This window comes from Sapajus apella, unplaced genomic scaffold (assembly GCF_009761245.1).
Source record: "Sapajus apella isolate SASKATOON/1434 unplaced genomic scaffold, GSC_monkey_1.0 scaffold1, whole genome shotgun sequence".
NCBI lineage: Eukaryota > Metazoa > Chordata > Mammalia > Primates > Cebidae > Sapajus > Sapajus apella.
In genome coordinates, this window is record NW_022436941.1 from 32447786 (window position 1) to 32473752 (window position 25967).

At 36.2% G+C, this 25967-nt stretch overlaps 1 protein-coding gene across 4 annotated transcripts in view; it reads left to right on the plus strand.

The window, feature by feature from the left end:
• FBXL17 (F-box and leucine rich repeat protein 17) overlaps positions 1–25967 on the plus strand; it is a 539173-nt gene that overhangs the window by 149219 nt on the left and 363987 nt on the right. For 3 of the 4 annotated variants that reach the window (XM_032263825.1, XM_032264542.1, XM_032265287.1), the window contains one exon: positions 8796–8903. In XM_032263825.1, coding sequence (XP_032119716.1) covers positions 8796–8903 — 108 coding nt within the window. Of the gene's footprint in view, positions 1–8795; positions 8904–9600; positions 9689–25967 lie in introns of all 4 variants that reach the window. The other variant, XR_004264890.1, reaches the window with a different exon arrangement.

Below are 25967 nucleotides of genomic sequence, written 5' to 3' on the forward strand. Positions count from 1 at the left end.
TTAAGTATTAACTTACATGATCACAAGGTCCCACAATAGGCTGTCTACAAGCCAAGGAGCAAAGATAGCCAATTCAAGTCCCAAAACTGAAGAACTTGGAGTCTGATGTTTGGGGGTAGGAAGCATCCAGCATGAGAGAAAGATGTAGGCTAGGAGGGTAGGCCTGTCTCATCTCTTATGTTTTTCTGCCTGGTTTATATTCACTGGCAGCTGATTAGATTGGGCCCATCAGAGTAAGGGTGGGTCTGCCTTTCCAAGCCCACTGACTCAAATGTTAATCTCCTTTGGCAACACCCTCACAGACACACCCAGGATCAATACTTTGCATCCGTCAATCAAGTTGACATTCAGTATTAGTCATCACAAGTCTACCCCTTGTCAACTTGAATCCATACACATCTCCTGAGATGATACATAATCTTCAAATAAAGACAATAATAAGGTCATAATTATACCTAACATAATACAATTATCCTTCATACAACCAGAAACTCACCAATCCCCAACCCAAATATGATTTCATAAAGTTAACCATACTTAAATGCTGATGTGAAGTCAATAAATCTTATGTCTCATGATAAAGGAAAAGGAAATAAAATGAAGATATTTTCTTATTATAATTGTATACGTGTACAAACATGTTTTTTAACAAAAGAAGGAATAAATAAATACTCATGAAAGTTGCAGTCCTAATTTCTGCAGGTGGTCATGTGGTAGCAGCTGGTATTGATAACTACCTTCTTCTACTACCCATTGGGTATTCCCATTGCCTTCAACAAGCACCTCAGCAAGTCATGGTTTTTTTTTTCCTGTTGAAGTGACTCAAACCTTCATCCCTGTGGGGTCTGGACCATTTGTAGTCCTGCCTGGATTGGGCTGTTGTATTTTCCCATTTATCTTAATCACAGGGCATGGTAATACTAAGAGATGCCTGAATAGATCTCCTGTATTCCATGCATACTCTTCCTACCTCCATTATAGAGTAGTAGACCGATTTTATCTTGATAGTCCCAGTCAGTCACCCCAGCCAACAGTATAACTTCCTTCTTAGCCTGTTGACTTAAAGGTAGGAAGAGCCCAAAGTGTTCAGATGGTAATCTTAACTTCCAGTTTAATGGAATCGTTGTTGTGTCTCCTGGTGGCAGCGTTCCTTCTTCTAGAACTAAGAACTCTAGTCCAGCAGAATGTGATGTCATGAAAACAGGAAGCAAAAATTTTGCTAGTAGATCACTAAGGGTAATGGTGAATTGTGCCATTACTGCTACTACTGATACATGGAATAACATGGATAAACCTCGAAACATTACACTAGTGAAAGAAGCTAGAGACAAAAGACTACTTATGGTACAATTCTATTTATATGAAGTTTCTAGAAAAGGCAAAAGTATAGAGATAGGAAGCAGATCAGTAGTTGCCTGTTGGTGAGAGCTGTGATTAACTGCACATGAGCATAGAGGATAGAGGGAATTTTTGGGGTGGTGTCATGAAAGTGTTCAAAACTGGATTGTGGTGATGATTATATAACTGTAAACTTATTAAAGCTTAATGAACTATACTCAAAATGAATGAATTTCATGATATGTAAATTGTACCTCAATAAAGCAGTTTAAAAAATTATGCATGGTGCTTGGGTTATGACATAGCCATTTGGTTTTTGCTTCATCTCACCGCAAGAAGATGACATAGTCCTTTATCTCATGAGCAGTATTTCTCAAGCTTTAAGGTGTGTAAGAAACACCTGAGGATTTTGCCAAAAGCTGATTAAGTTTCAATAGGTCTGTGCCAGGACCTACTATTTTGCTTAAAAAAATTTTTTTTTCTGTAAGTTATTGGAGTGCAGGTGGTATTTGGTTACATGAGTAAGTTCTTTAGTAGTGATTTGTGAGTTTTTGGTGCACCCATCATCCGAGCAGTATGCCCTGCACCCTATTTGTAGTCTTTTATCCCTTGCCCCCTCCTACCTTTTCCCCCAAGTCCCCAAATACCATTGTATTGTTCTTATGCCTTTAGATTTTGCTTTGTTTTGAGAAGAAATATTTCCATTGGTTTCTGGGGAACAGGTGGTATTTCATTACATGATAGAGTTCTTCAGTGGTGATTTGTGAGATCTTGGTGCACCAATCACCTGAGCAGTATACGCTGAACCCAATTTGCAATATTTTATCTCTCACCCCGCTCCTACCCTTTCCTCAGAGTCCCCAAAGTTTATTGTATTGTTCTTATGCCTTTGGATCCTCATAGCTTAGCTCCCACTCATGAGTGAGAACATGTGATGTTTGGTTTTCCATTCCTGAATTACTTCACTTAGAATAATAGTCTTCAGTCCTATTCAGGTTGCTGTGAATGCCATTAATTCATTCATTTTTATGGCTGAGTAGTATTTCATCATGTATATGTACCACAGTGTCTTTATCCCTTTATTGATTGATGGGTATTTGGGCTGGTTTCATATTTTTGCAGTTGCAAATTGTGCTGGCATAAACATGCATGTGCAAGTATCTTTTTCATATAATGACTTCTTTTCCTGTGGGTAGATACCCAGTAGTGGGATTACTGGATCAAATGGTAGTTCTACTTTTAGTTCTTTAAGGAATCTCCTCACTGGTTTTCATAGTGGTTTTACTAGTTTACATTTCCATTAGCAGTGTAAAAGTGTTCTCTTTTCACCACATCCATGCCACCGTCTATTACTTTTTAATTTTTTGATTATTACTTACTTGCAGGAGTAAGCATTGTGGTTTTGATTTGCATTTTCCTGATCATGAGTGATGTTGAGCATTTTTTTCATGTATTTGCTGACCATTTGAATATCTTCTTTTGAGAACTGACTATTCATGACCTTAGCCCACTTTTTGATGGGATTGTTTTTTCTTGTTGATTTTTTGAGTTGTTTGTATATTCTAGATATTAGTTCTTTGTCAGATGCATAGATTGTGAAGATTTTCTCCCACTCTTTGGGTTGTCAGTCTATTTTGCTGACTGTTCCTTTTGTTGTGCAGAAGCTCTTTAGTTTAATTAAGTCCTACCTATTTATCTTTGTTTTTGTTGCATTTGCTTTTGGGTCCTTGGTAATGAAGTCTTTGCCTAACCCAGTGTCTAGAAAGGTTTTTCTGATGTTATCTTCTAGAATTTTTATAGTTTCAGGGCTTAGATTTAAGTCCATGATGCATCTTGAGTTGATTTTTTTTTATAAGGTGAGAGATGAGGATCCAGTTTGATTCTCCTACAAGTGGCTAGCCAGTTATCCCAGCACCATTTGTTGGATAGGGTGTCCTTTTTTCACTTTATGTTTTTGTTGGCTTTGTCTGAGATCACTTGGCTATATGTATTTGAGTTTATTTCTGGGTTCTTTGTTCTGTTCCATTGGTCTATATGCCTGTTTTTATACTAGCACCATGCTGTTTTGGTGACTGTGGCCCTATAGGATAGTTTGAACTCATAATGTGATGACCCCAGATTTGTTCTTTTTGCTTAGTCTTGCTTTGGCTATGTGGGCTCTTTTTTGGTTCCATATGAATTTTAGGATTGTTTTTTCTAGTCTGTGAAGAATGGTGGTGGTATTTTAATGGAAATTAAATGGAGGCACATCCCATGCTCATAGATTGGTATAATTAATATTGTGAAAATGACCATACTGCTAAAAGCAATCTACAGATTTCGCATTTTTAACAAATTCCAAAGTGATGTCATTGCTGCTGGTATGAGAACCACACTTTCAATGGAAGGCATTAGAATTTCTTCATTAGACTCTCTTGAGGAGCTCTTAAAATAAAATTTTATTTGATGCAGAGCTCTATCCAACAAATTAAATCAGAAATCTTGTTTGGTGATTCTATTGTGCATCTAGGTTAAGAGCCTTGAAAAAATGGGATTCTTTCCACCACAGGGAGTCAATAACAAACTTTCACCTATGTCTTCTTACACACAGCCATCTCATAGTTTATGTTATAACTGAAGACCCCCAAATTAAGATCAGGATCTCTTGTGATAACCAGGAGAAGAAATGAGAATGCTTTAACTACACTCCTTTTGAATAATCTCTTACACATTTCAGCCCTTTAGTCCTAACAATCAGAATACAGAAGAAAGGGGAACCTGGAGTGATTATGATAATAGTTAAAATCTATTGAATAATGACAATATATCATACATTGTTCAAAACATTTTTCATGCATTATCTTATTTTACCTTCACATTTTACCCTGTGTGGTAGGTACTGTAATTTTCTCTATATTATAGAATGAACAAAATGTATAGAGAAGAGAAATGACTTGTTCAAAATCACACAGCTAGTAAGTGGTCCAGCTGGGATTTGAAGCTAGGCAGTCAGACTCCAGGGTCCCAGAGAAGCTGATACCCACCAGTACCTGCTTCCTGTAATCTGTAATCTGTTTCTGCCAGACCTTCTGCCCCAAATCCAAACTGATCTATCTTTTGGAAGTGGAGCTGGATGCCACCCAAATCTTCAAGGCCCTTTTATTAGTCTCCTAAAACATACCCAAGCCTACTAACAGTGTTTCTGTATCCTCACGACACACTCTTGCCTTGCTTTCCAGGACCCTGTTGATGTTAGACGTTCCTCTGAGCTATCTTATTCTAATTGCTTGAGCTGAAAGAGAAAGACCCAAGAAGCACATTTTTAAACCCCATTTTTCCTCTCTGAATGCTCTGGCCTCTTGGACCTGAGTTTTCTTGTGCCCTTAATCCTTATCTGAGTTCTTCTCCTCTCCTCAAAGATAGATATAGGGAAAACTTAAAGTTAGACTGAAATTGAGCAGGGTGTTTAACCAACTGACCATGTACTTAACCTCTGTTACCCTTTTTTGTTTTTAATAGTGATTGAGTTTCATTGAATCTTCCAGTGATTTTAGTGCCTTAAATATTCTTTATTTAACATAATGCCTTTAGAATGCTAAGTATCAGGAAGCCTATTTTTAATTTATCAATAGTCTTAATATGCTTAAGCATACTTTACTTTTGAGGGGAGAATTAATCTTTTATCACAGATTAATGGTTTAGATGCTGTTGGTTTCATAGATGCTGTTGGTTTCATTATTTTAGGAAAATGTTCTTATGATTGTTTTAGCATTAATGCTATGCACATACCTCTTTTTCCAATATCTGTTCAGCATAGATAAGGAAGATACAAAAAGAGTGACCCATACTAAAGCTAATGCCAAAGAGATGTAAGTTGCAGCTGTTTGAAAAACTAACAAAGATGTTAAACTTGTTGATTTCATCTGGACTGTGAAGAAAATGAATCTGAAATTAAGAATATGATGGAGAATATTTGGACTTTTTAAAATAAGCTACATCTTTGGGAAACCTTGAATATTTAAGCACAATTACAAGAAGATAATTCTATAAATGGAAATTTTTTGGAGGTGGGGAGATAAAAAAGGAATTTTATTCTGCCATTCATGTGAAGCAGGGCTGCTTAGAAAAACCAAACACTGTCAGTGTAACTTCTTGGCAGCACTGGGAACTCAAGCTTTCACATGCTTATGAATCAGTTGGGGACCCACTGAAAATACAGTTCCTTGGGCCTTACTCCTTTCAGCTCTGAGTTTTTAATATAATAAAACTCAGGATTGTAATACTCAAGGTTTTTTTCAGGGTTCTCCACAGAAACAGAACCATTAGGATATTGTCTATATGTCTATTGATATATTTTTTTAGAGATTGATGTTAGGAATTGGCTTCCATGATTATGGAGATCTCCATTTGGCAATCTAGTGTTCCGGGAGAGCCAGTGGTATAGTCTCAGCCCAAGTCTGAAGGCCTGAGAAGTACAAAAACTAATGGTGTAAATTCTAGTCCAAGTTTGAAGACCTGAGAACTGGGAGAGCCAATGGTGAAAATTCCAGTGCAGGTCTTAGTCAAAGGCAGGAGAAGACTAATGTCCTACCTGGAAGATAGGCAGAGAGAGCACTAATTCTCCCTTACCCTGACTTTTTGTTCTATTCAGGCCTTTGACAGACTGGATGAAGTTTCTCTCCATTGAAGAAAGCAATCTGCTTCACTCAATCTACTGATTCAGTTGTTAATATTACTCAGAAACTCTCACAGAAATACCCAGAATAATGTTTAACCAAATATTTGGGCACCTCATGGTATAGTCAAGTTGGTATAGAAAATTAATCATGGTACAGATCAAAGTTGAGTCACTGGTGTAAAAAATGTGCCTCCTCCCACTTTTTAAAAAAAGTCTTCATAAAACACATGAACAATATCAGAAAATAAAGCCACTAGTACAATGATATTTTAAAAATCAGTATATTAAAATAATATAAGTATACCCTTTGTCTAAAAATAAATAAAATAAAGTAGAAGTAAAAAGTATGATGGAGTACATAGAAGGAAAAAAAAATTATTTACTTCTTTCAGTATTTGCTACTAAGTACCAGGGATTATTCTAGCTGCCGATGGGGAACTAAGTAGTTTTCCGGGACATAGGACTTTCAGTGCTAAGACTGAAACTGTCTGAGGCAAACCAGAATGGTTGGTTATTCTAGGGGAGAAGGAGGGAAGAGTTATCTTCAAAGGGGAAGACCGACAAACTAATATGTGAGTAAGTGGGTAATGTGATTAGTAGTGATAAGTGTTATGAAGAAAATCAAAGTGTGCTCAGAGACAGAGAGGGTCTAGGAGAGTTATTTAGGAGCCATAAGATTAGATTTGATCAGCTAGGGAATGAAGTAAGATGGAAAAGAGAAACGAGCTGAGGACTGAGATGAGATAGACTCAACCAAGTGACCAAGAGCCAACAGTAAGGAAGGAGGAAAGCTAGAATAGTGTGATACACAAGAAGCAACTTAATGAATTGTTTCCAGAAGACTCATCAACTGGAGTCAGTTGATGTTGCTGAAATGCTGGGATGAAAACTCAGATTGACCATTTAATTAATAGAATGGTGACAGTGATTGAGAAGGACAAAAACTTGATTACTGTGAGATCAAGAGGCAGTGGAAAATGTGTATATTAGCTTACTAGGGCTGTTATAACCAAGTACCACAAACTGAGTGGCTTAAACAATAGAAATGTATTGTATCACAGTTCTAGGGCCTGGAAATCCAAGATCAAAGTGTTGTCAGGGCCATGTTCCTTCTGAAGGTGCTGGGAAAGGATGTGTTCCAGGCCTCTCTGCTAACTTCTGGTACTTTTTTGGCAATCTGGTGTTCCTTGGCTTGGGGCTGCATAACTCAGTCTTCACATGGCATTCTCCCTGTGTGTGCATCTATGTTCCATCAGTTATGTTGGACTGGTAGCCCACTCCACTACAGTACAACTTCATTCTAACTTAGTTATTTACAACTATAGCAGCCCTGTTTCCAAATAAGATCACATTGTGAGGTGCTGAGGGTTAAGATTTGAAAATAGGACTATTAAGACAAAATTCAACCCATAAAAATATCGTATATCCATACAATGGAGTATTTTCAGCCTTGAAAAGTAAGGAAATTCCAACACCTGTTATAACATAGATGAACTTTGAAAACTATGCTAAGTGAAAGAAGCCAGTCACAAATGGTCACAAATTGTGTAGTTATTTTTATATAAAGTGTTTAGAATAGGAAAATCCAGATTGTCAGACTTGGTGGCAGTGGGAAATAGGGAAATGACCGTTAATGGGCATGGGGTTTTTGGAGGGTGGTGAACATATTCTGGAATTAGATATCGATAATGGTGTATAACCTTGTGAATATACTGAACTGTACACTTTGAAAGGGTAAATTTTATGGTGAGTGAATTAAACGTCAATAAAAATATATATATTGGCTGGGTGTGTTTGCTTACGCCTCTAATCTCAGCACTTTGGGAGGCCGAGGAGGCTGGATCACTTAAGGTCAGGAGTTTGAGACCAGCCTGGCCAACATGGTGAAACCCTGTCTTCACTAAAAATACAAAAAAAAAAAGGCCAGGCACGGTGGCTCATGCCTGTAATCCCAGCACTGTGGGAGGCCGAAGAGGGCGGATCATGAGGTCAAGAGATCGAGACCATCCTGGCCAATATGGGGAAACCCCATCTCTACTAAAAAGTACAAAAATTAGCTGGGCGTGGTGGTGTGCGCCTGTAGTCCCAGCTACTTGGGAGGCTGCGACAGGAGCATTGCTTGAACCCGGATGGCAGAGGTTGCAGTGGGCTGAGATCGTGCCACTGTACTCCAGCCTGGTGCCTGGTGACAGAGCAAGACTCTGTCTCAAAAAAATAAATTAGCTGGGCATGGTGGTGCATGCCTGTAGTCCCAGCTACTTGGGAGCCTGAGGCAGGAGAATCACTTGAACTTGAGAGGCAGAGATTGTAGTGAGCCGAGATTGTGCCACTACACTCCATCCTGGGCAACACAGTGAGACTCTGTCTCAAAATAATAAAAATAAAATAAAAATAAAAATAAAACAAAGAAAACCACAAAAACCAACCAAACAAATATGTGTGTGTGTGTGTGTGTGTGTGTGTGTGTGTGTGTATGTGTGTGTATACATATATAAAAATGTATGTATTTTGACAGAGGGAGGGTAGAAGGTAAAGAAGTAGAGGTAGCCAGTGTCAACATCACTGAGTCATTTTCTATGAAGAAGTGTAGAAACATGGGATGATGAGAAGTGGATGTAGGGTCAAGAGAGGACTTTTAAAAACACAGGAATATTATAGCATGTTTGTACGCTGACTCAAACCATCTAACAGAGAGGGAAATAGTAGTGATGTAAGGCAGGGCCGAGGGGATTTTCAGGAGCCAAATCCTTGCGTTCATTGAACTATCACCTTGAATAACTTTATCCATGTCTCTTCCTAGGTAACAGATCAGTCGGTGAAAGCATTTGCTGAACACTGTCCTGAGCTTCAATATGTAGGCTTCATGGGTTGTTCAGTCACTTCTAAAGGAGTCATTCACCTAACCAAGGTAGGTACTATGGCTACTTTTTCTTGGTGAGCCCTAAATTGTTGAATTCACTTGAATAAGGGATAGTCAGATCATTAGAGAAGTATACTAGCATTTGATAAAGTTAAAATGAGTTGAAGAAAGCAATACCAAACTTATAGTTTCTGAAATGGAATACTCATTTAAATGAGAAGCTTTTTGCTTTTTCATTGCTAATGGCTATGAAATATATATCAAAGAAATATATATGACAAGAATCATTTAAATGTAATACTTTGTGCTTAGAAGATATTTTGATTGATTGAATTTTAAGTGCTCATATATCACTAGATCCTATGAGTATTTGGCTTTAAAAAGTGAATATGGTCAGTGCATATGATCAAGTTAAATATGTAAAGTGAAAAGAGAGGTGAATATATGACATAAACTTACATTGTCGTTCAGAGAGTTCACTAATATAACAATTATATGAAATTTCATATTTTTAGAAATGATCAAACCGCCAGTTCTTTTGTAATCTCTCACGGATGTGTCATCTCTACTGCTTTCCAGAGCTTTAAAATAATTAGAAGCCAACTCTCACATCTGTGTAATGGAAAAAAATAGCTACTATAAAATTTACCCATGTATTATCTGAAATTTGTTGCTGTATACCCTTCAGTTCTATCCTATAGTACCTAGGAAAGTGAGTGTGAGTCTTGCCTTTTCCAGCTTATAGCTAAGCAACCTTTTTCTTCAACCTTCCTTCATTTCACAACTATTAGAAAGCTGCTATATTGGCAACACAATGATGAAAAAAAAAACAGGTAAAATCCCAGGTCTCTTTCAGTTTGATGTCTTCAGATCTCTTTGAGCTTATACTTTAATGGGATATAATGTCTTTCTTTACTCCCTAGGAAATGAGCAAATATTTATGAGTTACCTAGGACTATGGTAGGGCCACACAGTGTATAGGACCCTGGATGCCATTATAACCTCAAGTTGGATTATTGGGTCTATTACTTAGCTAAGTGGGAAAATTATTTTTTAGGGTATTAAATAAGGTAATATATATATAAGATGATTGAATGAGAGTAGAGACTACAGTAAATATTAACTATTAATATTAAAACAAATGTCAGCAGGGCGTGGTGGCTCATGCCTGTAATCCCAACACTTAGGGAGGCTAAAGCAGTCTGATCACATGAGGCCAGGAGTTTGAGACCAGCCTGGCCAATGCAGTGAAACCCCATCTCTACTAAAATACAAAAATTAGCTGGGTGTAGTGGCGTGTGCCTGTAATCCCAGCTACTTGGGAGGCTGAGATGGGAAAATTGTTTGAACCTGGGAGGTGGAGGTTGCAATGAGCCAGGATTGTGCCACGGCACTCCAGCCTGAGTGACAGAGTGCGACTCCGTTTCAAAACAACAACAACAACAACAACAGCAACAAAAACCAGATGCCATAGTATCTAAATTGCTAGAAAATTAGTACAAAATTTGATTTTGAGAAATCAGATCACTATTCTAGTATAGTGTATCTAAAAGAGAGCCTGCGGTTGTACTGTGTCTTAAAGGACTGGTTAGCTTTAATTTTATTTTGAAGATCAGAGCCTAAAGCTAGAGGAGAGGATAGGCCTGTTATTCTCAATTATTGCTCTATCAGAACATCTTAGTGTAACCAAGACCATATGTAACTATAATTTTTAATTCATTTTCTATAACCTTGGCCTGAACATCTTGGTAGATGAGTTTTTCTAGTCACATTTAATGCTGTTTATGGTGTAGAGTAAAAATGCCTTTGGTTGAACAGATTGTACACAACAAGTGTTGTGATGGCCATATGTGGGCTTTTTATGATCACTTGAAATTGTACTCATTAACGACAAAACAAGACTTATTAGATCAGCGAGTGCTTCCCTGAGCATTTTGAGCTGGCCAAAAATTATGGTACACTGGTACTTAAAAGATCACAATTATTCTCTGTGATAAAACACAGCTACAGCAAATGTCTATATTGGAAAGCTCAATTTGCTGAGATGGTTCTTCTGAAGATTATGGGCAAGGATTGCTGGTTTGGTCTGTCAACACTCAGAATCTATTGGATTCAGAGTTAGTCCACAAAGTTTTGAGTAACATCTTTGTTCTTTAATAAAGCCTTTGCTTTGATGAGAAAACTGTTGTACAACTAAGCGACTAGTGTTGCTTAGTTTTCTGGATTCAAGTAAAGGCAAGAAGATATTTTATACATGCATAGGTTCTGCAAAGCTGTTTTAATTGGTTTATCTCTTGAAAAGGGTAGAACTCGGTTTTTAATAAAATTCGTGCATTTTATTTTATGAGATTTGTATTCTTATAGTGTTTTCATACCAGTTAACTAAGACATTCACAAAAATGTTTGTAATTATATAAACACCCCTTAAAAAGTTGTGTTTTCCTTATCATCGTAGTACATAATAAAATAAATAATCAGGAAGATGTGAGATATAGATTGTTGAGAGCTATCAACCTAAATGTGTTTTTACATGATTTAGAAAAATCTAACACATGATGTCACTACATCTCTGGCTTTTTAAGTTTACTAAGAGAGGCAAGGAGCATAAAATCTCTGTATCTTAGTTCTCTGTCTTTGAAATTATGTGCCTGTATTAGATGATCTGTTGTCAGATTTGGAGTTCTTACACTCTGAAGAATTTATGAATTTATGAATCATTGGCCTGGAAGGGACTATGAGGGGCTCTCATGGAAACTAAGAAATATCAAGTCTAATTTAGTAGGTTAGAAGGGAAAATTGGGGATTTGTGATATCTTAGATTGTTAAATCAAGGGCAGGAGAACTGATGATTGGGAATAGATGGAAGGACATTGGTGTCCTCCTGTGGTCCCTTGGATTTAATTTTATTTTGATTTATTCAGGCTTGACTGAATTCTGTTTTACTTTATATTATTTACTGATGGCACACCATTGTTACTTAGATTCTGCTAATATCAAGCAATATTAGGATAAGAAGCCTTCTTTTTAAGCTGCTATGACTGTGTAAACGAGAGTCCAGAATTACCAGACTGCATGCACACTGGTTGATAAGATAAAGTCAGATTTATGGGACAATGTTTGGAAACTTAGAGGTCCATATTTAAGAAGCAAAGATAAGAATTTTTGAGGCCTATATGTAACAGTTAAGAGTATTAGTGACTTGTATGTGGTAGCATTGGGTCTCCTCTAACACAAGGGTGTTCTTTTCATTGTAGTGTACCTGTTATATAAATATAAAATCTCTCTATCTTGCTCTCTTTTCCACTTTTAAAAACAAGTTCAGAAAATGCAAATATATAGTTACCTTCAGTATTTAGACTGTGGGGCCCGCATGTCATTTGCCACTAAAGAGACTAGAAGGAACATGTCAAAGGACCCAAAAGCCAACGTGAAATAGCTCCTACTGACTTAAGCTGGGATATTTTGAGCATTGAAAAGGAAGATTCTGCAAAGAATTAAAATAAATCAAATGGGTTTATAATGATATAAGCAAAATGAAACTGAAATTCTTCCAGCTTACGTGGAGTAACAGGCCATTTTTTTTTTTTTGAGATGGAATCTCACTGTGTCACCCAGGCTGGAGTGCTGTGGCACAATCTTGGCTCAGTGCTATCTCCACCACCTGTGTTCAAGCAATTTATTACCTCAGCCTCCTGAGTAGCTGGGATTACAGGCACCTCCCACCACATCTGGCTACTTTTTGTATTTTTAGTAGAGACAGGGTTTCACTATCTTATCCAGGCTGGTCTTGAACTCCTGACCTTGTGATCCACGTGCATTGGCCTCTCATAGGGCTGGGATTACAGGTGTAAGCCACTGCGCCCGGCCAGGGGCCAAATTAACTCTCTTTCCTGGAAAAAAAAAAAAAAAAAAAAAAAAAGAAACAGACAAAATATATGAAACAGGGTTTTTAAGACACTGGATATCAGGCAACCAAGGACATTGGTCCCCCACGATATGGGAAAAAGGCAAGAGGAGTGCTATGATTGTCTCAGTTTACTGCATTGAAGGAGTTTCCATACTGCAGCATAGGAAGGGGCTAACTCAGGTAATGCATAGCAGACTGTCTGAGTTGACAAAACAGAACAGAAAGACCAGGGAGACCAAAACAGCCAGATTTCAGAGGACAGAACACTGGAATGGAAAGAACTGCATAGAGAATCCCAGAGATCTGTGGGTGACTCCTCTTATGCATTCATCTAAATAACCTGTGAGTAAAGACCAAATCAAAAGAGAAATTAGGAAGTATTTTGAAATGAATGAAAAGTGAAAACACATTGTATCAGATTCAGTGTGATGCTACTAAAGTACTACTTAGATAAAAATAATGAAACAAATACCAATATGAGAAAAAAGAAAGATTTCAAATCATGACTTCAACTTTTGTTTTGTGAAATTTGAGAAAGAAGAGCAAATTAAACCCAAAGTAAGCAAAAGAAAGGAAATAGTAAAGATCAAAGAGGAAATCAATGAAATGAAAAGCAAAAAGAAGAGAGGAAATTATGAAACCAAAAACTAGTGATTTGATAAGACAGATAAAATTGATAAATCTCTAGTTACACTGATCAAAAAAAAAAAAAAAGAGAAGACATAGTTGCCAATGTTATAGCTCAGAGGACAAAAATACAGATACTACAGGTATTAAAAGGATAACAAGGATAACAAGGGAATATTATGAAGTCTTTTTTTTTTTTTTTTTTTTTTTTTTTTTTTTTTTGAGATAGAGATTTATTCTTGTTTGCCCAGGCTGGAGTGCAATGCGATCTTGGCTTACTGCAATCTCTGCCTCTCGGGTTCAAGTGATTCTCTTATCTCAACCTCCCAAGAATCTGGGACTACAGGGGCCCACCACCATGCCCAGCTAACGTTTTGTAATTTTAGTAGAGATGGGGTTTTACCATGTTAGCCAGGCTGGTTTCGAACTCCTGACCTCAAGTGATCCACCTGCATCAGCCTCCCAAAGTGCTGGGATTACAGGCATGAGCTGCCACACCCAGCCAATGAACATCTTTAGGCCTATCAATTCAACAATTTAGATGAAATGGAAAATTTATTTGAAAAACAGACTACCAAAGCTCACTTAAGAAGAAATAGATAACTGAATACCCCTGTATTTCTTAAAGAAATTGCATCCGTAGTTAAAAATTTTTCACCAATACTCTAAGCCCAGATGACTTCATTGTTGAATTCTGCCAAGTATTTAAGTAATAACTAATACCAATTCAACACAAGTCCTCTAGAAATTAGACTATTATTACCCACATAAAAAACTTGATAACGACACTCTAAGTGAAGAAAATTGAACACCACTATCTTTCATGAATATATATTCAAAAATAATAAGCAAAAATTTGGAAAATCATATCTAATAATATTTTAAAAGGATAATATGCCATGATCTAATAGACTCCAGAAAAGCAAAGTTGGTTAGGCACTCAGAATGAATCAAAGCTAGGAGATCAATACACAAAAATTTGTTGTATCTCTATAGCAAAGGAAACAGAGTGAAAAGACAGCCTGTAGAATGGAAGAAAATATTTCAAAACCATATATCTGATAAGGAGTTAATATCCAAAATATATAAGGAACTCAACTCAATAGTAAGAAAACAAACAACCTGGTAGAAAAATGGGCTAAGTACCCAAATAGACATTTTTCAAAAAGAGACATACAAGTGACCAGCAAGTATATGAAATTAATGCTCAGTATCACTAATCATCAGGGACATGCAAATTACAACCACAATGAGATATCACCTTACGCTTGTCAGAATGTTATTATTAAAAAGAGGAAAGATAAGTTTTGGTGGGGATGTAGGGAAAAGGGAGCTCTTGTACATTTTTGGTAGAAATGTGAATTAGTATAGCCATCACAGAACACACTATGGAAGTGACTCAAAAAAATTAGAAATACCGTAAGATCCAGCAATAGTGCTGCTGGATGTATATCCAAAGGATATAAAATCAGTATGTTGAAGAAATGCCTGCTCGCTTATGTTCATTGCAGCACTATTCACTGTAGCGAAAGTTGGCATGGAATATCCATCAAAGGATAAATGGAAAAAGAAAATATAGTATATACACACAATGGAATACTATTCAGCCCTAAAAATAAGGAAATTTCTGTCATTTGCAACATCATGGGTGAAACTGGGGGAACATTATGTTAAGTAAAATAAGCCAGACAAAGAAAGACAAATACTTCGTGGTCTCCTTACATGTGGAATCTAAAAAAGTCAGACTCATAGAATCAGATTAGAATGGTGGTTACCAGATGCTAAAAGGAGGGAAGGGATTGAGGAGATGATGGTCAAAGAATACAAAGTTTCAGTTAGTCAGGAAGAATAAACTCAAGAGATCTATAGTACATCATAGTGACTATAGTTAATAAATATATTGAATACTTGAAAATTGCAGAGAGAATAAATTTTAAGTAGTCTGCCACAAAAAATATGATATTGAAACAGACTTTCATTGTCTGAGATAATGCCTGGAGTTCTTGTCCTACTTCCAAGATGATTAAGGAGCATGGACACAAAGGTGAGGTTAGAGTGAAAGTTTAATAAGGAAAAGAAGAAAGCTCTCTGCCAGCAGAAAGGGGGTCCAGAATGGGAGTATCCACTATGGGGCTGGGGTCCAGGGTTTTTATGGACTGGGAAAGGGAAGGAATGTGCTTAGTCTGTGGGCTGTCTTGGCAAACATGTGACTCAACTTGGCCTGGGATCAGTCAGGGGCTGGGGTGATGATTCATAGGGGCCACACTTGCAGTCTAAATAAAGTAAAGTAGAGCGCCCACCAGAACTCACTGGAGCCCGCTATGCCCATGCCCACAAAAGAAGAAACTACCTGGGAGCCCACTGACTATACAGAAGACAAAGGCATTTCTGTGCCAGGCCTCGTCCCCTTATCTGAGTGAGCTGGAGGTTTGTGCAAGTTCTTATCCAAATGGGCTGGAGGTTCTTCTATCTGTGCAGCCACGGGCATGTCTCCAGGCACAACACCCCGAGCTAGTTCCCTTATCGGTGTCTGCACTTGAATCTTTCCTCAGGCTGCTTTTTACATTATGTGGGGATGAGACACTGACCCATGGTCAGGGGGCTCTCTGGGACCCTTCCCTTGTTATCTCCCTAAGGCAAGCTAACTAACTCCTTTCACTATGTGAGGTAAGGCATATATTAATTATCTTGGTCTGGCCATTCCACAATGTCTACTTATATCAAAACATCATGTTATACACCATAAATACATACAAATTTTGTCAGTTAAAAAAATTAAAAAGATTTTTAAGAGAAGCATTAAAAAGTTATGTTTTTATATGCTAGCAATGAATAGTCTGCAAATGGTAAAGGAAAAACCTTTCATTTACATTATTATCAAAAATAATAAAACATTTATAAATAAATTTAACCAAGGATATCAAGACTTGTACACTGAAACTCACAAAATATTACCGAAAGGAATTAAAGAAGACCTACATAATGAGAAGGCATCCACTGTTCATCTGAAAATACTTAATATTGTTAAGATGGCAATATTACTACTCGAAGCACTTTATAGAGACAATGAAATCTCTATAAAAATCTAAGCAGCTTTTTAAAATGGAAAATGTAATATTCAAATTATTATTGAATTGCAGGACACTTCAAGAGCCATAACTATCTCAAAAAAGAAAAACAATGTTGGACGACTCATTTGTCCCAATTTTAAAACTTACTACAGAGTTATAAGAATCAAAACATTATGGTACTGAAGTAAGAATAGACATATGGGTCCATAGAAAAGAATTGAGACTCTCTAAAGAAACTCACACATCTATGTCCTATTAATATTTGAAAGGGTTCTAAAACCATTCAATGTGAAAAGAAGAGTCTCTTAAGCACATGATGCTAGGATATCTGGATATCCGTATGGAAAAGAGTGAAATTAGACCTCTACCTCAGACCGTATATAAAAATTAACAGAAACATGGTACAAAGACCTAAATGTAGGAGTTAAAACTATGAAACACTTAGAAGAAAACATGGAAGAAATCTTCATGACCTTGAATTCAGTAATGGATTCTTAGATATGATACCAAAAGTATGAGCAGCAAAAGAAAAAAAAGATAAATTGGACTTTGTCACAATTAAAAACTCAAAGGATGCTCTCAAGAAATTGAAGAGGCAATCTACAGAATAGGAGAAAATATTTGCAAATCACATATCTGGTAAGTATCTTGAATATGTAAAGAACTCATATCTTAGCAACTAAAAGACAGCCTAATATTTAAAAGTGTGCAAATGACTTGAATAGATATTTCTCCAAAGAAGATATACTTGGCTGGCAAGTACATGAAAAGCTGCTCAACATTATTAGTTATGCAAATGACTGGGAAATGCAAATCAGAAACCCCAGTGAGGTACAGTTTCACATCTAGGATGGTTGTAATCAAAACATGGACAATAGCAAATGTTGACAAAGATGTGGAGAAAGTAGAACCCTTGTACATTAATGGTGGGAATATAAAATTATTCAGCTGCTATGGAAAACAGTTAGGTGGTTTCTCAAAAATTTAAATATAGGATTACCATATGATCCAGCGGTTTCAATCCTAAGTATAGAATCAAAATAATTAAAAACAGGTTTCAAAGAGAGACTTGTACATGAATGCCCACAGCAGCAATATACACAATAGCCAAAATATAGAAACAATGTAAATGCCTATCGTCTCATGTATGTATAAGCAGGATGTGGTATATTCATACAGTAGAATATTATTCAGCCATGAAAAAGAATGATGTTCTGAAACATGCTATAACATGGCCTTGGAAGCATTATGCTAAAGAAGATAGCTACAAAGGCTATTTTTCTATATTATTCTGTTTATATGAAATGTCCAGAATATGCCCATGTATACTGCGTTTCTTTCTGGTCTAATGAAAATGTTCTGAAATTAGATATTGGTGATGGTTGCACAAGTCACTCAATGTACTAAAAACCATTTAACTGTACACTTTATCAGGATGACTTTAATAGGAAGTAAATTTTGTATCAATAAAAAAGTTCTAGTAGAACATATAGGAGATAACTTGTGTGACCTTGGGTTAGACAAAGATTTCTAAATTAGGATACCAAAAGCATGATCAAAATTAATGAATCAATTAATAAATTTATATTAATAAATTACACTTTATCAAAATTAAAATCTTCTGCTTGTTGACATGTACAGTAGTTCCCCCTTATCCTCGTGGGATATATTCCACACCCTCCAGTGCATGCTTTAAACCATGGATAGTACCAAGTCTTTGTATGCTATGATTTTTCTTACCCATACATACCTATGATAAAGTTTAATTCATTAATTAGGCACAGTATGAGATTAATAATGAAATAGAACAATTATAGCAATATGCTATAATAAAAGTGATGTGAGTGTGGTCTCCCCCACCCTGTCAAAATATCTTCTGGAACTATACCTTGGGTAACTGATACCACCCATGAAAAGTGAAACTGCAGGTAGGGGAGAGGGACCCCTGTACTGTTAAGGAGACAAGCCCGAGGTTGGGGGAAAAAAAATAAAAAAATGTATATCTTATAAACTAATTATGTCTAGAATATATTAAGAACTACTAAAACTCAATAAGAAAATAAGCATATGAAAAGATGTTCAGTAGCCTTAGGGATTAGGGACATGCAAATTAAAAGTATAGCAAAATACCACCACACACCTATTAGATTAATATTAAAAATACTTGCCATATCAGGTGTTGGTGAGAATTTAGAGAAACCAGAACCCTCTATTAATTCAACAATTTAGATGAATGGAAATTTCATGCAAATTAAGGGGAGAGTCCCTGTTCCCTTGTCTGCAGTTTCACTTTCTGTGAGTGGTATCAGTTACCCAAAGTACAAAACGAAGGTATTTTGAGGGGATCGGGGAGACCACATTCACATCACTTTCATTGCAGCATATTGTTATAATTGTTCTATTTTATTATTAGTTATTGTTATTAATCTCATATTGTGCCTAACTGATGAAATAAATTTTATCATAGGTATATGGTCCAATTACACATACTTGTGGTCCAATTTTATACATTGTGAGAATGTAAAATAGTCCAACCACTTTGGTAAACACTTTAGTAATTTCTAAAATTGTTAAATGTGTACCTGCTATTTGATAGTCATTCCACAACTAGGTATAGATCAGTGAAAGCACATGTACAGTGAAAGACGTGGATCCATGTAGCAGCTTTATTAGAAACAGTCCCCAAACCTCTGTCAGTTGGTGTACGTATAAACAATCTGGCATGTTTATACAATGGGATACCACACAGTGTGAAATGAATGAATTACTGATACATACTATAGCATGGATTAATCTCAGAATAATTCTGCCGAGTATAATGAGCCAGATGAAAAAGTTTTGTTTCATCTGTAAAATGCTAAGAAATGCAAATATTTGTCTAGTTACAAAAAGCCCACCAGTAAGGGAGGGGCGGGAGGAGAGAGGAACAAAAAGGAAGGAGTACAAAGGAGCATGTGACGACTTTGGGGGATGACATGCATTATGTTGGTTGTGGTGAATATTTCATGCTGCATGTCTCAGAGCTTATCAGATTATACACTTGAAATATGTGTCAGTTTTTCTTCAGTAAAGCTGTTTTTCAAGAAAAGCTCATTGGTCATTTTTGGAACTTAATAAGGCAGCAGTTTATTACTGTAAAAATGAGTAAACAAAATGAGTATCACACATTTATCCCTTTTTTCTTATAAGAATTACATAAAAATAACCACATAATTCATAAGGGAAACAACCTCTGTATAGGATTCTGGTAACAAATGGAAGAGGAATGATAGAATTAGAAAATTAGAGTTTTGCCGTTACTGTGAAATAATGGACCAAGGCAATGCTCATCGTCAATGAAAGCAAAAGCGATTGGATGTGGATTGATATTCTCATTCAGGAATATCATAATGGAGGAAAGAAGTTGATAAAATTTAACTCACTGATCAATCTAGCATGAAGAAAAGTGAGACAGCCAGACCTTAAGTACTCGTGAGGTGATGCAGTAGAGACTACAAGCATCACTTATATAGTATTCTTGCTACTAAAAAACAAAAATTAGCCAGGCAGGGTGCAGGGCAACTGTAATCCCACCTACTAAGGAGGCTGAGGTGCAAAAATCGCTTGAAACCCAGGAAGTGGAGGTTGCAGTGAGCCGAGATCGCACCACTGCACGCTAACCTGGGTGACAGAGTGAGACTCTGTCTCAAAAAAAAACCAAAAAAACAAAAAACAAACCAGGAGGCTGAATCTAATCTGCCTCTGTATTTACCCATTTACAGGGATTAAAGCATTATGTTAAATAACACCACAAAAAGACAATCAGCTAAATCCAGATTTGTCTAAGGCAGATGACCCAGTTTCTCCAAGAAAAAACATTTTAGAAGAAAAACAGGGACAATTTTTAGAAAACGCGTAAGACAAAACAACTAAACGTGATGTGGAGATTTTGCCTGAATTCTGATATTGAATCCTGATAGTAACAAAACAACATTAGAATGTGTATTCTTTAGACTACTGAGAGAACTTGAATGTTAAATGGTTATTAGATGATAATAAGGTATTATTGTTAGTTTTGCCAAGGATGATAGTGACATGCTTGTTAAATTTTTATTAGTAAGAGACACATACTTTATTTACTGGTAAAATGACACAGTATTAGGGATTTGGTTTAAAATACTACAATGGGACTAAAAACAAGAAAAAGACAAAAGTGCATAGGCCAATAAAGGAAACAAAAATGGTGAATATATTGGGCCAGTATGGTGGTTTGTGCCTGTAATTTCAGATGCTTGGGATGCTGAAGCCGGAGGAAGGATTGTATGATAATAAGGGACATGCCTTTTAGAGTCACGGTAACAGACCCTGTTTCTTAAAAAAAAAAAAAAAAAATTAATTAGCTGGATATGGTGGCACATGCTTATGGTCCCAGCTACTTGGAAGGCTGAAACAGGAGGATCCTTTGAGCCCAAGAGTTAGAGGCTGTAGTGAGTTTCAATCACACCACTGCACTCCAGCCTGGGCAAGAGTGAGACCTGTTTCTGAAAGAAAAAAAATGTAAAATATTGATAATCAAGCTAGATTTTAAGACATGAAGGTTTATGATACCCCCTGAATACTTTTGTTTATATTTAAAAATTTCCATAATGATTAAAAAAAAACTTTTGAGGGTTCAACAAATTAAAAATGTTGATGTTAGTCTAACATAATAAAATTGTACCATTCAGTATTATACTTTTCAAGAATACATAATGACATGGAAAATGCTTAGCATAATAATATATATTAACAAATATTATTTTAAAATTCAGTTGAATAGTCTACCTGTAGAATCTGAAATGCCAAAAATGGCAAGTTATTTTTACATGTAGTTCAAAGGCAAGCCTTAGAGATGCTGTAAATTCATCAGTATAATGTCACAAATCTCTTGTGAATTTATTTATATCAAATCAGTTCAAATGATTTCAGTCAGAAGTCAAGAAGACCTTTTTTTAATCTGGGTGTGATGGCTCATGACTGTAATCCCAGTATTTTGGGATGCTGAGGTGTGAGGATCCCTTGAGCCCAGGAGTTCAAGACCAGCCTGGGCAATATAGTAAGACCCATCTCTACAAAAAACTAGCTGGGTGTGGTGGTAAATGCCTGTAGTCCTAGCTACTCTAGGGGCTTCAGGTGAGCGGATTGCTTGAGCCCAAGAAATTGAGGCAACTTACTCTGAGCTGTGATCATACCCCTGCAATCCAGCAAGAACGTGTCTCTGAAAGGAAAAAAAGAAAAAAAGAAAAGACATTATATTAAATAACTATCAAGATGGTAGAGAATTTTTCTTTATAATATTTATTTATCAACATTCAGTTTATAAACATTAACTGAATTATAGGGGTATGTTGGGTATAGGTTTGGTGAGTTTTTTTTGATACTGTTTTTTTTAAAAACAGAGTTCCTTAGGAAGGTAACAGACAGCTAAATAAAACTTGTGATATTTTCTTGTATCATAATCACATTTAAAGAACTTCGAAAAAGCACATATTTTAAAAGTGCTTATGGTTGGAAATATGAAATGTTTTTTAAAGGAAAACAAAATTGATTTTTTTCAGTTGATTTAACATAAGTAACTGAAAGAATGTTCATTCATGCAGCTAACTCAATTTTCATCTTCTTTTTTTGTTTATTCAGAGACTAGAAATGAAAAATGAACTTTCTTGCCTTCCAAATTTTCAAACCACTGATTAGTTTAGATTGCTTTACTCTGCAGAAATAACATACTATTTTACCACTTAAATGGGAATACTGCTGCTTTGTCATAGATTATTTCATTTGTTTCTGATTAATTATAGGTGCTTGAGTGATATTCTGAGATGTGGAAAATATGTTCTTAAATCCATTCAGCTCTGAAATATTCCCTAATGAATATGACTTAGTGAGTGCAGTATTATGAAAGGGTTTCGTTGGATAACCATGTTTTTGGTCCTTTTTAGCAGTTAAGAGTTGAGCTAAAAATTGAGTGTTGAGAATATAAGCGTTGATTATCTAGGCCTGAGGTGATCCATTAATTGATCTTTTTTTCTTAGAAGTTTGCCAAGGCCAACAAAGCATTTATTGCTGTCAACAAAGCTAATTGTGACTGCTAATTGTATGACCTAGGACAAATCACCTAATCTCTCTGCCTCAGTTTCCTCATCTGTAAAAACAGGATGATAATAGCATCTATCTACCTCTAGGGTTGTATCAGAAAGAGCGCTTGGCATATAACTTAAGAAATGGTTGAAAATTTTTTAAAAAAAAGCAAATTAAAAAATATAAATCGTGACATACAAAAACTCCCTCGTAACTTGTTAGTCCTGATTCACTTATATTCTTTCATTAACATAAGATAAAATAATTTTATAAAAATAAATCTTACTTAAAGACTTTATAACCTTTTTTCTACCTGAGTGCCAGTGCTGAATGTTAAGATTAATAACTGTGTGTGTTTGCTCTTTGTTGTATAATTTTTTTTTCTTTTTCTGCTGACCCATTAAGGGTTGCTTAATTATTTAAGTTAAACACACTGTGTAACTAAAACAGTATTTTTAAAAAATCATTTAAAAAAACTCATACCATAGCAATACACTGAATCCAGGGCATACGGCAGATCCCACCATCTACTGTTTCGCCTTCCCAGGTTTCAGTTACCTGCAGTCAACCACAGGCTGAAACTGTTAGATGTTAAATTTCAGAAATAAAGACTTCATAAGTGTTAAATTGCAGTTCTTCTAAGTAGTGCCTTAAAATCTCACACTCTTGCACTCCCTCCCGGCAGGGCTGTGAATCATAGTTGTCCAACATATCCACACTGTATATGCTACCTGCCTGTTACTAAATGGGAAAACATATAGTATAGATAGAGTTCAGTATTATTCTGTTTCAGGCATCCCCTGGGAGTCTTGGATTGCATCTCCCTTGGCTAGGGGGAAACTGGGATATACTATTCTACCTTATCATTATTGCCCAAATTAGTGACTTCAGTGTTTTTATAAATTAGTATAGACAGTATCTACATAAGCAATAGCAACTTACCACATTTATTTTTTGATGCTGTTTAGTCAATAATACCTGATCAGTGAGGCTACTCTTTTTATATTTTATAACTCTGTTATTCACACTCTAGTTGTAATGTGTATTTGTTTGTGCTACGTTTTCATTTCAGCAACTGGAATGGCAATAGTTATCAATATCACACTACTAAAATAAATGAATTCATCTTTCAAATAGCTCAGTTTGTAAAAGTCCTAACAAATAAAGTGAGCCAGTGAGTTTCTCTGTGGCATCTATCTTTTGAGAAAATGGCTGCTTCAGGCTTTAACATAAATATATAAATATAAAATGAAGAGAATTGGCAATTGTTTTTGAAAGGGCCTTTCTTGGATCATGGCTTTATATTTTAAATATTATTTTGTTTTGCTTATATTATCCTCAGTTCACTCTTTGAATGTTTATCACATACTTGTTTGCAAAATGTGGTTTTTGTTGAAAATACACTTATAAAAAGGATTTCCACTATATTTTATCTGGTCTCTAACACATGAGGTCAGTCTTTATCCAAGAAAGATATTATGAGCTGTTGCTTTCATTCCTTTTTGTTTTTTCTTTCAAATTCATTCACAGTGTTTTGTGGCAGAAATTTTATTTAAGGACCTGTGTCATTCTGCTCCCCCTAGTCTTCTGGTTTATAAAGAGTGATAGTGAACATGGATGGGGTCCCATTTCTAAATCAGCAGAACAGACTGCCCAAATTTGAGAAACCAGGTTTGGACATTAATGAGAATAAATTAATAATTTAATTTAATGAGAAAAAAATAAGCGGATCTCATTTATTAACTTGAAGTAAACATGTATTGAGAATTACAGAGAGTTAAATAGAATCCAGTTAATTTAAAAAACATAATTGATTAAAAACATTGATAGTTATAGGCAATTGTTTTGTACATGTATAAAATACTTAACTATATTTTATTTTTAATTAATTCAACTGTCTTATTTCCGCACCATTTTTACTCCACCTGGGCAGATCTTGCCTGCCACAATCAGCCACAGGGAAGTAGCTGTCTATGTACATATTGTTTATTCATTTATATACATACTTCAACACAGTACACACATCCACACCGTGCTAGTTGTTAATCACAGATAATCCAAAGAATGTATGTATTATCTTTTTCTTTGCAATTTTGTTTAATGTTGTGTGAAGTCTATAGTGGTGATGGAAAATATTCACCATGAGTCTAAAGCGGCTCCTGGATACTAAAAGCAAATAAATTATGTTGTGTCTTTATTGTAGTAGCATTCTTTGAAAATAGGGAATTCATTTTCATAGTAACTCCCTATTAAAAAGAATTACAAGTTGCTTGTTATGAGACAGAGCGTTGTGAAATTTTAGCTTGGAACCTCAACGTTTTAGCAGAATTTGGGCCTACATGTTATTACTCATTGTTTTCTCTAATAATTTTTGGATTAGAGTTTGGTTTTGAGCTCTCGCTTCTCTAGACACACTTGCCCAATAATAGAGTCCAATAGAGTACATTGACTAAAGGCAATTGAGCTCCCCACATGTTTGCTCTCTAGCCCAGAGGTATTACAAGCATTTACACAAAAGCTGTTGATCACAGTGTATTTACAAAACCTTCAGGAGCATAGCTTCTTCCCCCACTGTAGACTTCTGTTCAATTGATTTTATCCCAGTGGGATGATTGGCCACCAATTTTTTTTTTTTCAAGAAAAAGCTTTCCACTGGAGCTTTCTCTGTTATATTCACTAGAGGAAATGCTTGGTTATTGTGTTTTATCAGAGGCCCTTTTCAACATGCAATTGACTATCAATCTTGAATCTTTAACAATGAAACAATACTCCTGTGCCTGAGAAAGCAGCTTTCATCTGGCTCAAAGAAGGAAACAAACTTGGTCAGCACTGTGGGTTTCTCAGGCAAAGTACAGGAATACGCTGGCAATTATTCCTGTTTCTGGATTGTTAAAAAGAGCTCCCATTAGAGTGACTCTGCTTCTTTTCATTGCTAGAAACCTGTGCCCCACTTCCTCCTTCTTTTCTTTTGCTTCGTGCTGCTTGCCCTCAAAACCAAGCTTCCTTGCCCTCAGAGCCTTTCTTCTCTCTAATCATGCTCTTCTACAGCTATATTTTGTAGGGGGCTTCACTTTGCAGGCTGCATTTAGTGGGAGACAGGAATGCCAAAGAGAGGCAGAAACTGCAATAAATGTTTCTCTCCCTCCCTCTCTGTCTCAGGTAGCAATTTTGGCAACACCTCTGTCTCCTCCATGTTTCCAGCCTTGGACTGATCCAGGGTAGTAGTTCCAACTTGTGTTGGCTGACTGTGGCTTGTGGGTCCCAGTAACGCTGACTCTTCCTTTTGTGTCTTCAGCTTTGGGATGCTGAAGGGATCAGCTTCAATGTCATTAGCTTTGGGATCTGGTGGTTTCCTGCTGTTGCAAAATTTGTGGCTTACACTACCGTATTCAGTTTGTCTTCTTAGCTGCT